This window comes from Orbicella faveolata, unplaced genomic scaffold, assembly GCF_042242905.1.
Source record: "Orbicella faveolata isolate gen_17 unplaced genomic scaffold, um_ofav_v1 contig_35, whole genome shotgun sequence".
NCBI lineage: Eukaryota > Metazoa > Cnidaria > Anthozoa > Scleractinia > Merulinidae > Orbicella > Orbicella faveolata.
In genome coordinates, this window is record NW_028301564.1 from 26,977,501 (window position 1) to 26,992,546 (window position 15,046).

The window sequence follows — 15,046 nt, forward strand, 5'->3', positions numbered from 1 at the left end:
CACAACAGTACATGTTCATTAATTCTCACACTTTCCTCTTTCTTCTTTTTTAATTTATATTTCAAAACCATGGAAATTACCCAGTAAATACTACTTACATGCACATGTAGAAACTGTTGCATCACCAATGACTATGCTGGGAATCTCTAGATCCTGAGCGACGGGTGCTGTGATCTGCCCTTGACCATGGCTCTGTCTTCTTTTCCATAATACATACACAACAAGAACAATAATAGCCACACCAGCAAGTGTACCAAAAAATATTGCAAGTGTTTTTCCTAAGTCAAATTGCTTTTTTCCATCAGTGGATAGGGAAGAAATGTCTGTGGACAGATCTGGAGCACAGTTCTTATCAACTCGATGACTGCAATGTTGATTACTCTTTTTAAGACCTTGCCTGGCACAATCCACTTGTTCTTCATCTTTTTCATCATCACAACAATAGGAACATTTGTGACAGGACTGTGATACACCCCTAGCGAAATAATAGCCGCTGTTGCAAGTTTGACTGCAATTTGTGTCTGCCTGGCTATTGCAGTACGATATCACAACCTGGTGTTCATCACAAACCTGGCACTTATAACACGGCCCAGAGTCATATTTATTGGAAAATGTTCCAGTAGGGCATTGTTCACAGGAAACGTTTTCAACTGGCCTTTGAACAGTGCTGCCACATGTTGGTTCCAGTCCGTATCCTTCATGACATGTATCACATGGCTGGCAATATAAGAATTTACCATCTGCATCAGTAACAGTATACTCGTTTCCATTGCAGATTTCTGAGGATGCATGAAATTCCTAAACAAGCAGAACAAGAAGCACAGTTGTCAAAATAAGCCGGCAACCTGCGCATTTCACCGGCTATTCTGAATACTGCGCCGGCTACTCCAAATGTTAGTAGGTCAGTACTGAGCATGATATTGGAGAAATAAAATGGAAATAAAATTGTTCAGGTAATAATTTGTTTGAAAACAAATTGGATCAGTACGAATGAAAAAAAAAAGCGGGTGACATGATTCGAAACTGATTTAATTAAGATGTGCTCATCAGCGCCCACGTGGTGGAAAGTCATAGCGAAAGGAGACAGCGGAGGGTAATGGAATGCAGGAAATAGAACTTTACCCTATTTTAATTTTGTTAAAAAGAAGATCACAGAAAAATCAGAAGATATTTACCAAAGTGAAGAGCAAGGTAATTGTTGATAAAAAGTATTCCTTTACACGTTTCATATTGTTTATGAAATGGAAAGACCTCACACAACAACTTCAATACCCAGGTTCCTGTGTTGAAAGACTAATTTATGCATTATATTAAAATAGCATTTCAGCCATGATAAATTGATCCCAATCAAACTTGAAAACAGCCATAAAACACCTAGGTGCATCATTTTAGATTCCAACAAAACACAGAATATTTGTACAAAATCTTAGAAGTATCTGGTAAAAGGTAAGTTTTTGTTCTTTACAAATGGCATTGCAACAAACAGGATTGAAGTGTTTTTGTTTTTTTTCAGAATTAATGAGATAAGTAGATTTATTTACACAATTATTAGCATCACGACTGTCAGTGGCAACATGACCATCGGCGCTGTGAAACTGGCTGATACCCTCCACAAAACTGCAGAATTACTTATGCTTTCCCTTGCATTTAAGGTGGCCGAACACAGTTTTCGTGCGCGCTTTTGCTGATGCGATTCAGCGCACGCACAAGGATTGCAAAAAACAAACATGCCGTCAATAGAGCGATCATTTTATTTACTCTTGACCTGCACTATCTGTGCTATTATTCTCTGTAATTGAATGCAGTGGCTTCAGTCTTTCATTACAAAGATATGTTAGGAAAGGCAAGGATGCAAAGAACCCAGCAATTCTCAGCTTTTTCTTTGTTACTGAAAGAACCCAGTTAACTGCAACGCATGCGTAGTAAGTCTAAACATTGCGATTGAATGAAAAATTGCACTCTGGGAAATACTCCTATTTCTCAAGAACCACTCATTAGAATTTCACGAAATTTGGCACGAAAATACTTTAGGAAATAAGTAACAGGAGTATTGAAAATAACTGAACTTTAACAGAGGAAATTCTAGATATTCCAGTAAACCTTCAACAAGGGATAATAAGACAGAAGATGGAAACGTTAATCTCGTTTCATAGGCCATTATTTTTACCTTAGTTTCTTTAATGGTCATGTCTGTTCCAAAAACTCACACAAAAATAAGAATAAAAACGGTTAGAATCGGAACACCGTGTTAAACATTTTGTGACAACCGTTCGACGATTCGGATCAACACGATAATGTCCACATTGCAAGACAAACGGTGACGATTCCCGTAAGGGATGGGCCATAAGAAAAGTGAAGCGGGGGTGGGGGATGGGGGAGTTTCTGCTTGGCTAGTAACTTTTTTTGTGTTCGCATGTGTGCATGTTTTTCGTTTCCTTAACTGGTATGTTTTTTTTTCTGCCTTTTCCGGCCGTATGTTTTTATTTTTCACGTGAATTTTTCATGTATGGATTTTTTTGTCTTCCCCCCACACCCCCCCCCCGCAACTTTTATAATGGTCCGTCCCTAACAACGCCCGCCACAACGGTGGGTAAAACTTCAAAGTTCCCCTATAAAACTACTCTGGAAACTCTTTGTCTTTAAACTTTCGCTGCTTTCTAAGCTCTCTTGTTGGAATGTTTAGAGGTGACAAAAGATGATGTAACTTGTGCGAGTTGTGCGATTGAACAGAGACTCAAGATTTGTTGCTAATAGAGCTTGCGTGTACGAGAGGTCAGGAAAAATAATGCGGAGCGCCCTTTTTTGAAGTCTCTCGAGGTCACTGACAGGTACTGCGGTAGCCCGGGGGAGGGGGTACTTCCAGAAAAGTTGGGTGGTGGTTGTGCGGCCCAATTCCCAAAACCCTTACCCTATATATGACCAAAATCTCCTTTTTTTGCTACCCTATTTATGGCCTGACCAAAAATTTGATAGCCTATTTATGACCATTGCAGCCGACACAGTTGCCCTAAACTTAAGTTATGCAAGGCTTTTGTTGACAGTCTTATTGATAATGATGAAAAAGTAGCTTCTTCTAAGAAACATACCTGATTCAAGACCAGAGTGCAAACACCATACCCTATTTATAACCAAAATGCCAAAATTGATACCCTATTTATGACCCAAAAAGGCTGAAAAAACCTACCCTTTGGGGCCGCACATACCTATATAGCCCATATAAGGGAGTACCCCCCCTCCCGGGGTGCGGTAGGGGATTGTGAAAAATTTCACAAGCGTATTCAATGACCGAGCGGATGTAAGTCATAAAATAATAGGGGGTGTTTAGATGGAACCTTGGCGCGTTTCAGCTGTCAAAGATAATACAAGCGTGACGCGACCTTTCTGCCAGCGACTTTCACATGTTCATTCCATTTGAGATCGGCTGAGATGTTGATGCCTAAGACTTTACAAAATCAAATGATCTCAATTTGCCTGCCATTTATCATTATAGGCTCTAACACATCACGTGAATTTGAGGAGCCAATTCACAGTAAAATGGAAGATTTGTCATGGAAAAAGAAGCCAGCTCATTGTTACGTGTCAAGTCGTGACTAATCCCTTGCGGTTTGGCGATTATCTTTTGCGGTTTCATCTCGCATCTGATTGGTCGCAAAACAATAAACATTCCAGAAATTTTCTCTGGTCATGGTTTTTTACGGGAAAGACTGTAAGCCTACTACACATGAGAATTGATAGGTGCCCATATATGTAGAAAAACTAGTGAGATCGAGGCCTGAGAGGGCATCCTGGAAACCAATGAAACTTGTGTTTTTCACCCGATGGGAATTTCCAGTGAAATTTCCAGAATTTCTCGGTGACTGGAAAACACCCGGTATTACCTTTAGATAACATTTTCCCATATATTTGCAAAAACGTTAGCCATTTCATGCTTGAGGATTTTGAAAATATAGAGCATTAAGCGAGGACAATGATTTTGCCTTGTTTATTACACTTTGCAATTCAGGCAGAGGGTACAAAAAATAATAAAACTGTTGTTGTTTGCTTCTCAACGTAATGTCTTGTAATGACTTCCGTTTGTTGGAGCAAATAATTGGTTTCCGTTAACACAAAGTGATGACATATTTTTACAGGCTCAGCTGTTGCGGACCGCCTTGGACGTGCCCTATTTCCTTTACTCCTTGAGGAAGCCTTTTGCGACCAGGCACTGATATCTTAAGTTTCAATCTCTTTTACGACTGGAAAACATCATGTCTGCGATTATAGAGATCTACAAAGAAAGATCCAAATGTTTGTTAGGCACCAATGCGTTGAGTGACATGAAATTTGTCGTTCCTTCGTCCATTGATGGAGAAACCAGCAGCACTGGCAAGAAGGTGATTCCAGCTCATAGGTTCTTGTTGGTGATTGCAAGCCCAGTGTTTTTTGCCATGTTTTGTGGAAGTTTAGCGGCAGAAACGAGCAAAAACATTCATCTCCCCGACTGCGACTACGAAGGGATGTTAGAATTCCTATGATTCATATATACCCGAGAGGTCCGCTTCAACGGCAGCAACGTTTTACAACTACTGTATTTGGTGGAGAAATATATGATTGAGTCCCTGACCAAACGTTGCATATTATTTTTATGGGATCATCTAGATTTTAGTAATGTATTTTGTGTCTTGAAACATTCAAAACTTATTGAAAACAAATCCCTCCTGCGCTCATGTTGGAAATTTATAGATAAAGAATGCAAAGACGTTCTGGAATCTGAGGAGTTCCTTGAAGTGGATAAAATGGACTTGACTGAGTTGGTGAAAAGAGACACTCTGAACATTAAAGAAATCGACTTATTCGTCACTATCAATAGGTGGGCAGAAAATGAGTGCAAGAAGCTTAAGTTTGAAGCTCACGGTAAACAACGGCGACAAATCCTTGCAGAGCAGATTCTTAAGAATTTGAGATATCCAGTCATGGAGGAAAACGAATTCTGCGACATTGTTTGTAATACTGAGCTGTTGTCACTGAGTGAAACAAGGGAATTGTTAAACTATTTCTCGGATCGGAGTTTGCCAGTTCGCTTTATGCAAATTGTAAGGCAATACGATCCATCAACAGAAAGGCGAGTTTTGTACCACCATGGACAAATATGGGATATCTTCGACTAGTAAGTTCCACCCACTATCCATTTAGTATTAGTATTAAAATTATCTCGAGATAAAAAATGATCTAATTTAGTATTTAGAATTAAAATTATCTCGAGATAAAAAAAATAGATGAAAAATTATGTCGAGATGAAAAATTATCTCAAAATGAAATAATCTCGAAATAAAAAATTATCTCGAGGTAAAAAGAAATATATCTCGAGATAAATTAATCTTGAGATAAAAAGAACTATCTCGGATAATTAAAAAATGTGTGCAAAAGATTATCAAGGAATAAAAATATCGCGGGATAGAAAAAATACAACCGAATAAAATTTGTAAGGAGTGAAATTTTAGGATGGCACCTATGGGCCACCGTACTCGTGGCTAAAAGAATCACGTAGAAATATACGTGCTGAGTCTACCAATTTCTTTGTATCCATAGATACGGCGTTACGAGCTCACTTCTTTCAAGACAACCCCATTCCCAGGGTCCTCTCTCTTCCTCCCCCGAGGAAGTACCCTGGTTGCGGCTGGTCACGTTTCTGTTAGAGTTTTGCAGATTCCAGAAAAATGATTGAGGGGAGGGGCAGGAAGGATAAAGTTTGTCTCCACTAAGTCGAGGGCCTACCCTCTGTCTGTTTCAGTGGTCTGTTTCAAGTAGAATTTTTAAATGCCATGACAGCTCTCTTTTTGTCGGTATTAATTATAACATAAAGGGTTTCCTTTAAGGCATGTACCCCCCTGAGGTTCACATTGTGCTTCTCACATTCAGAAAGCCTTCTAAATCGTTTCTAAATTCTGTGTTTGCGTCGCTTGGAAAAGGCAGAAAATAAATAGACTCGATTTTACTCGCTTCCCGCATTGAATGACTTTAATTAAATCTTAAGAGTAGCCGGAAAAAGCAAAATAACCACAACAGAAACTGGAGCTTTCGGTATTCACTTAAATTTGTCCTTTCTGCCAATTAAAAGACGTTGAACATGAATTTCATTTTAAACTTTCTTGTCAACTTTACAATAATCTACGTTCCAAGTTTTTTGCCGATATAAACGAGAGATATCCCAATTTCAATGACTTCGACAAAAATTTAAAAATTATTTTTCTCTTTAATAATGGTGACCCTTTTATATCTCGACTGTCAGCTGCTTATGTTCATTTATGTATGGATTTAAGACAGTCTCTTGTAATTTGATGAAATATATAAATATATCTACACATATATTTCTATTACTATTGTAATTAAATTTATTTATTTTATGTAATTACATATATATATGGGAATACTGAAATAAATTGTTGTTGTTGTTGAGTATTCGATTATCCATGAACAACAGTCAGTGTAGGCTCGATTACCAGCTGCTGTTCGGGAAAAGAGCCCGCGCTCCTCCCCCTCTTCCAGGGGAGGAACGTAGACCGGACTCGAGAAAGCGGCGGAAATCGAGCCTACAGTCAGTGAGAAAACATCGATTTACAAGGACCTTACTCCTTATAACGTACGCAGTCTAAACCAAAGTTGACGCGTTGAACGAGACTTAAATAACGTACCATTACCATTATGATTCAGTGTGGTTTGTTGACTTTTTTTGTACCGGCGCAGCAGTGTCAAAGTCCAAGCAAAATCACCACCTTTTTCGCACTTATTGTTTTCAGCAAAAGCAAACGAATCAACATGTTTCATCCACGTATAGCTGTTTTGGAGTGTTTTTGTATTGCCTAAAATTGTAGTGAGGAGTTGATATAACCAATTCTTAAATTTTATGGCATTGACGTTGGCGAGTTTTCAGAATTTTTACAAATTTGTCTGGTGTGTGTTATACTTTGCAAAAGAGAGACTGCTTGCAGTCTAATCAAGTTAAAGGGCATGTAAACCCAAAAATACAAGTTTTTCTTATTTGACGCAAACAGCAACGTAGAAAACGAATTTGGCATTTATTTTGCTCGTTTGGGTTTCGTTAAGGAGAAAAACAGCTTTTACGAGAAAAAATCCACTTCCAGTGAGAACAATAGCCATCTGTCGTGACGTAAGCGGTGGAAGACAAACATTGCGCAATAGGGATTCCCTATGAGAATTCTATGGCGGATCGGGAAAGTGGGAGTAGCTCGGAGGATCTTTTATCGGATGACAGCGATTCAAATTTGATGAATTTGTATGATAGTGATGTAGAAAATTCAGTGGTAGCTGTGGAACAATCTGGGCCTCGTCCGTATCAATCTGAGCCACGAAGGGTCCGACAAAACGATCAACAAGAAGCCAGCCCAGAACCAGATGACAACAACTCAGACCGTCTTGGAAACACAGACTGGTGTTTAATCATTTTGCAATTAAATTACATTTTTAGCAGATGAACATCAATTGAAGCCGGCACATAGTCAGATTAGCACGCAAATAGAAGCTCGCCAAATTTTGCTGTTGTCTTTTTTCCCGACCTTTCTTGGGTGCATTAAAAGGTGTGAGTGTCAAGTATGTCAGCCAATGCCGACTGCTCACGAAAGTGTTGCAGTCGGACAAGTCTGGCAAAAAGTAGAAAATCAGAGGCCAGAAATACAAATGAAATGTATTACCTAGCATCCAGGATTTCAGTCGACCTGTCTTAATGTTTGGGTGCTTTAAACTGCTTATTACGCATTCAGGCAGCAGCACGGCACAGATAATCACACAGGAAACGAGTAAGTTTACTTTTATTTTAACTATCGCCGTTCAATTGTCAGATTTACCTCTGCCGTAACTGGTTTTATTTTAGTACAACACTAGTGTAGATAGTTATTTCTCTGTATTTTTCGTGTAGGAGATTTCGATACATTGCCTATCGGCAGCTTGTTTGTTGGTGCTGGGGTTATCTTCAGTTGGTAAACATGTCCGAGTTGCGCTGCCATCTTGTGCTGTAAACAAGATCCGAAGCACCTTTCCAGGCGATTTTGGCACCACGTATACTGGGTTGAAGCCACCAACCCAGTGAGGGATAAGAATGTGATTGCTAATTTACATCATAATTATTGAAAATATCTTACAGCACTGGCAGCAATGGGGTTAACAAGTACAAAGGCGCAAACGTGGTTTGCCGTAATTACCTTTCTAGTTACTCAATGATGTGTAAGCGTGACACATATTGTTCTACTGCTGTTTCTTTGCAGGGTTTCTCAAAGGAAGGAGAGATTATCTGTGTTGCGAAGAATAGCAGATAAAGTGGTTTACCCTATTAACCTCAAGCTTTTGAAGAGCTCTTCTTCTTCTAGGCCTTTTATCGGCACTGTCAGCCATTTCCGGTTGTTTGCTGCCTTCATTTTGGATAGGCCGCTTTTGTTTGTCGCAAGAATTTGTTGCTGCTGGAGACTGTATCGTCGGTACAGCACCAGAAGGTAAAGGACTTTGCTTTCTCAGCCCCATTTCTACCATGAAACTTTTTTCGTAACAATCCGGAGAAAAATGAATGTTGCAAATAACCGAATGCTCCGTCGGCTCTACGAAATCGGCCCTTTTCGCTAGGCTCGATTTGCGCCTTGAACAAATTTTACCCACTGCTGCCTCAAATTAGCGTCGTTTGGAAACTTATGCAAAGTATGGCCTGTTTTGTTCGAATTACTGCAAAACTGAACGACACAGCGTTTTACCATAATGAAGATGTGGTGTTTTTCCAAAAGAAACTATGTAAACATGTGCTTATTTCACAACGTGTTCAAGAAAGACCTTTGACTTCCCGTAACTCAAGGTCCACCCGTGACGTCATCTGCTAGATTGCGCAATTCAAGATGGCAGATGTTTAGAACTTTGAAGCGATTTTTCAACGTAAAAACGGGCTAAAGTGAACAAAAGATCTACAGATTTGGCAGATGTCATGTATGCACTAAACGACTATGTGGTCCCCAAAATAGCATTTTTTGGGTTTACATGCCCTTTAACAATACAAACCCAATCTCGTCAGAGTTCGGTTTTGACTAGGTCAAAGCGTGAAAATAATACGGGTATGGACTATGGATAAGCGTGAATTTTGATTTCAGTTTTTAACTTTTCAGTGAGGTTTTCTGTTTATGTTTTCTGTCCTCTACGAATTATTTTCCGAAAAGTAGCGTCAGGCTTTGCTTTCCGTCTAATCAGAGTTCATTGACTGTGGTTTGTTTTGCTTGTTTCAGTTGTTAGTTTCCTTGGCTGGGCGAATCAGTCTTTGATTTCAAACTAAAAATAATCAGCAATTGAAATGGAAAAAGTAAAGCCGTCCAATACAGGTTCTCAAGTGAAGGAAATATGTCTAAGCCAGCGTTAACCCAGCCGCTGTCTCAACAGCCCAACGTCTTACCGATTGAGCTACGAATGCTAATGTACCGCTTGTGGTGAAATTCTGTGTATTTATAAGAATTTGTCCGCGTGGCATGCATGTGCGTTTTCACGCCATTCAGTGAAGCGATTGTAAAATCGATGATCGTTTCAAACAAAGCTTGATGACGAACCAGAGCAACAATTTGCAGCAAATCGTTTCAATCAATTTAAGAAAAACAGCCGTCCAAGACGGGTTGTCAAGCGAAGGAGAAATGTCGAAGCCAGTGTTGAACCAGCGGATCTGACCAGCGTTGTTCGGCGGCTGAAATCAACAATAGGTTTTTCTTGTTAACAAAAAGAAATTCAAAAGAAGAGCAAACGGAGGAAAAAGAAAAAAAACCAGAGGAAAAATTCGGGATTTGAACCGACACTCTAAGAAAATTATCCATCACGTACACGTGCATTTATCACTTGCACCACGTCAACACGAACTAACAACTGTATTGAAAATTTAAATAATTGTTTTCTCTTGTTCCGCCTCGTTGCGGTCATTGTACACGCTTCGATATTTTGTCCTCGTTTTTCTCAGAAACAAAGCGCAAAACGGCCAAAAAAAAATACAGGGGTATGTTTTACTACTAAATTGAAAAGCACATGCAACAATTCAGGCACTTTTGAAGAAAAAAAAAATTTCACCCGAAAAAGTCACTTACGTCAGTCTTGCACCAAGCCATTCAATTAAAGATCTCTCTGTTAAATTAGCAAAATGGTGGCAACTTGTGAGAATTGTTACAAGCTTGTTGCATGCAAGTTTTGAAAAAATATCTAATGACTAGATTTTCTACAAATAAACAAAACCGATTGTAAAGGCTTGTTTATATTTCTTCATGTTGCCATGGTAACAGCACATACGTCAGCTTAACCATCAAAAAACCAAAGTTTGTGTTGTTAACTTGCTTGCTGCCATTTTTGACGACTGAGGGATCAAGGGTTTTAGAGAAAAAGGTAAATGAAACAGTGGTATCAAAAACTGCATTCAGCCACCTTAATGTAAATAAAAATACTCCTTTGTATTTTCTGAAGCGAGGTAGTAATTTTCTAAATGTAAAAACACACATGGCTTAAAAACGGCTTAGAGTGATACAAACACCAGGGTAAACACAAAATATTTAATTTGGAAATGAAGTCTTGATGAGATCAGATGATGTCAAAAGATAATATACTATGTAGGATAATAATACACATGAAAAAATTACTCGATTCTGATTGGCTAAGAGCAGTGCAGTTCAAGTGTAACACCAGTGCAAAAAGTGTAACACCAGTGCAAATTACACATCGAAATTCTGGATTATGATTGACTGAAAGAAAATAGGAAATTTTATAAGAAAATGATATCACGTAAAATGATGACGAAAATTTTGAGCTGAAACTTCGAAAAAAGTTTTCTCAAATGAGAAAAATGGCTTCAAGAAAGATCTTCCGGCACTTCCTCTGCGCAAATTTTTTCAAGTTTATATTATTAATAAGTAATCATACGGTTTTTCTCGTTCAATTTGGAGTTAATTTGCACTTGTGAGTTTTTCAAAAAGCTGAAATTGCACGAGCCGAAGCGGCTTGTGCAATTTCAACTTTTTGAAAAACTCACTCGTGCAAATTAATTCCAAATTGAACTCGAAACTGCATGATTACCTATACTAATGTAGTTATTTTCATGTGCACTACAGTTTTTCAGAATTTGTAATTGCATGGCATGTAAAGAAACTAAAGGTAATGACATGCATATTGACCGTAAGCTGTCCAGTTATACATGACTCGAGTTATCACTCATAAAGGTACATACCAGAACTATAAGATCAAATTAAGAGTGGGAAAAACCATCTAACCCCCCTCCCATACTCTCCCCAAAAGATGCTCAGTGCACATTGTGACCAGCCACTCTGCGGCAAGTTTTTCAGGCACACTTAAGTAGCTGCCTACTTTTTGGATGGAACCTGCTACTCAAAAACCCACTGACAACCCTGAGGAAGATGTGACTAATTGGGTGATTCCAGAAAATGTCCATACCCATGCCTTGGGAAGCATCTTAGAATTCCCAGGGGGAGGGGGGAGGTTTATTGGACTAGAATTCAGAAGACATGGGGGAGGGGTTTACAAAGTTTGGAATTCCAAAACCCATGGGGGTGGTCACCCCAAAACGCAGACCATGCAGACTGCAGACTGCAGACCGCAGACCGTGCAGACCATGCAGACTGTGCAGACTGAGTACTTTTTTTCCCTGCATGTTCTTGTTTTTGCATTTTCTTGTGACTCGCATATTTTTTGGTTCTGTTCAATTATATACTGTAGTGTTTGTTATCCACAGGCTGCGCAAACTCGGTGGTTACATGCAACTGTTGATGTGTTATAGATTTTGCAAAGGAAACTCGCATTAGTTCTAAATATGCTTAAGTAAAGCTATTTTACACTGTAAAATGTAGAAATAAACTTCGCTTGTATTATAATGTCACACGTAACACGTGCATTTTCTACTCTTGGTGTGCAAAATGTAATTCCAAATGGCTGTTGGGAAAAAATTTCATGCGAGCATTTTTTTCCTCGAGGTTTACTTACAGTCAACTAAGCGAAAGAGGAATACTCCTAGTCTAATGGCGATTCTGTACTTTGTGAAGCAGACACAACAACAACAGATTGGACAAAATAAAATTAATAAAACCACAAACCCGTCAAAAATTGACGCAATTTACGCCTAGAATGTATGTAAGTTTATTTTTATGCTTGATTTTAGTATATTTAGGACCAGTAAAGGGAATTTCCCATAGAAGGTCTATTAAATGCATGAATCAACAGTCAGATGTTGAGTTTGTACCGCTTGTGGATAAATAACAAACATTAGGACATATTGAACACTATTTTGTCACTAGAAGTGAAAAAAGTGAGTCAAGTGTTAGAAAAAAAGTACTCAGTCTGCACGGTCTGCACAGTCTGCACGGTCTGCATGGTCTGCACGGTCTGCAGTCTGCATGGTCTGCGTTTTGGAGTGACCGCATGGGGGGTGGGGGTTAGCTCTGAATTTCATGCCCATGGTAAGGTATGGATATTTCTTGGAATCACCCATTATATCAAAACTGATGAATGAGGCCAAGAGTTAAAAATAGGTCCGCAATGCGAACTTGTGTGGGATTTCAGTCAAATAAGAGTTGATGCGCTATGGATAAATCAGAGAAATTGTAGCTTTACAGTGAATACTTTTACATTTTGTCATGTTGCAGTGATGAATGTCGAGTAAAGATACTGTAGAGTCCTGGTTAGAAGACCCCAAGCCACAGATGAAAAAAATGGTTACAGGAGAAACACATTTGGACTTTAGTTTCCGGGAAATTTGCTCTCATAGGGTTTGGTTACACAGGGCTCTTTTTACCGTGGTAAATGATCCTTTTACCATGGGAAACTGTATTTAGTGAGTATGACCAATATTTCCAGAGGTAAATTTCCTGTGGTCAATACCCATGGATACATGGAAAAGATCGCATGCAGCGCCCTTAATATTTAGCAGCAGAATTGTAGCCCCAAGTTACTAGGGGGGGGGGGGTGGGGGTTGATTGACAGATTAAAGAGTCATTGAAGTAAAAACATTTTGCAGGTTAGGCTTGTTTTTCGCAGCAGGCCGAGCATGGGCAAAAACAAATGGCATCATTGCAAAGCATGTGCACACGAGACAGTTTGTGTTTTTAGTGGTAACTCTAGACCGTGCAATCAACAATAAATGTAGCCTGTTTCGTTGTGATGCGAGTTGACATGCTATTGTGCTTTTGTTACCTAACTGGGGCAAACACAACTTTTGAATCCCGTTGGCTTGAGGATGTTTACTGTGGAAACAGCTTTATTTCATCGGCTGTATTTTGACTACATTTGTTCTGGGATTTGTTGATTAGTTCCAGTGGAGACAAATAGTTCAGTTAGCCTCAGCTCCTATGCAGACACCCCCACCCCCCCCCCCCCCCCTATGAATAGTTCAGTCTCTATTCAGTCGAAATTGTTTGGAAAAGTACTATAAAGCCATAAGAGTAAGCCTGAACCAAGGAACAGCAATATATTTAATACTGTCTACTTTTATTCATCAGCGGAAATATTACAATCGGTAGCCTGCGTAGCAAGCATTCCTGTACAAGGTGAACATAGGCTGCGTGAAGGAGTTTTTCACATTTGGGCTGCACAAAAAATGGGAAGGAGCAAAAAGGTGGAAGAAGGAGGGTGGGGGAGGGGAGCGAAGGGAAGGCTTGCCCGCAAACCCCTCGATTCTGATAAACCCATTTGCCCATGAATGGGGCTTCTGATTGGTGCGGCATGGTATATTTGATTGATAGGTTTGACATGTAGGTGTCAAATTGTTACGCTAACTTGGGATCAAAGAGATCAAACTGGCGGAATGTATGGAAGATTTTGAATCGTGTTTGAGCGAAGTTTTAATTTGTTGAAGCTCAACGAAACCAGGATGGCTTTTTCAGTGAAAAAAGAACAAGAACATGCAATGCGCCATCTTTTTAATGGCAAAGATGTAATGGCTGTGCTTCCAACTGGATTCGGCAAGAGTTTAATTTTTCAGTTGTTTGTCATGATGTGCGAAGTGCGAAGTAAACAGGGAGGAGGAACTGGCTTCTCTAGCATCATCATTATTTCTCCATTGCAAAGTATTATTCGAGATCAAGTGGTAGAAGTGAATTCTATGGGAATGACGGCTTGCGATTTAAATGAAAAACTGAACTGCTTGGACGATATTCATCAAGGGAAGTTCAACGTTATTTATGCTTCAGCTGAAGTCGCCATGGATAAGCGTTTTCTCAAAGCTCTAAAAACAAAAGATTCATTATTTAACGAAAATATGGCTGCATGTATTGTAGACGAAAGTCACAGTAGAAACTTGGACGGGGCTGAGGTAAGCTTGATTGCCGCTTTAAAATCGCATTTAATATTGTTTACCCCACTTGCCACTATGTTGACCACAGGCGACCCAAGCTGTCAATGTTATCCTTTTTTTCACTTTTATGCAAACGTTCAGCCTAACGTGACGTGTGGCATATACTATCACATAACAACTGAATTTAACTACGCAAAATGTGACTCTGGCCTTGCAGCATATGGAGGTGTTGTGTTACAACGGTTTGAATTTATAAAGGTTTGTATGAGAATGCAACAGCTTTGCTTGAAAAGTCGATTATTCTTATATTTTGTGAACAAAATCTACTTACCCTGTTACTGTGTTGTATTCTTTATTGTTTGCCAGCTCCCCAGGCCAATCTAACGCGATTTCGATGAGTTATCATTCTGTGGGTTTCCACTACTAAAAGAAAGACATTAAGGCCAGACACTGATTTCTGGAGTGCCCGCTGCTCGAAGCGAATAAACCCACTGAAAATAACCCTGCCGGCTCAATTCCTCCATAGAATCAAAGAAGAGATGTTGAAGTTCCATGTCAGTTCACTCACAACGCAATTCCGTCCACAATACCTTCGCAACGATACATATATTTCGAGATTGCTTCGCTCGCAAATTCGAAAACAGCCGCTTCACAAAAGTTAGGACACTTTCGCGGTGTTGGGTAACTATAATTAGCCCGACCAGGGGTACTCAGCAATGATTTGTCAACAGTCAAAACAAATGCTCCCTGGGT

General features: G+C 39.4%; 1 protein-coding gene across 4 annotated transcripts in view; it reads right to left on the reverse strand.

Annotated features, from left to right (window-relative positions):
• The window catches only part of LOC110047779 (uncharacterized), a 35,343-nt gene that overhangs the window by 15,251 nt on the left and 5,046 nt on the right, over positions 1–15,046 (reverse strand). For 3 of the 4 annotated variants that reach the window (XM_089273151.1, XM_089273153.1, XM_089273150.1), the window contains exon 3: positions 99–798. In XM_089273151.1, coding sequence (XP_089129277.1) covers positions 99–798 — 700 coding nt within the window. The remainder of the gene's footprint in view (positions 1–98; positions 799–15,046) is intronic. The other variant, XM_089273152.1, reaches the window with a different exon arrangement.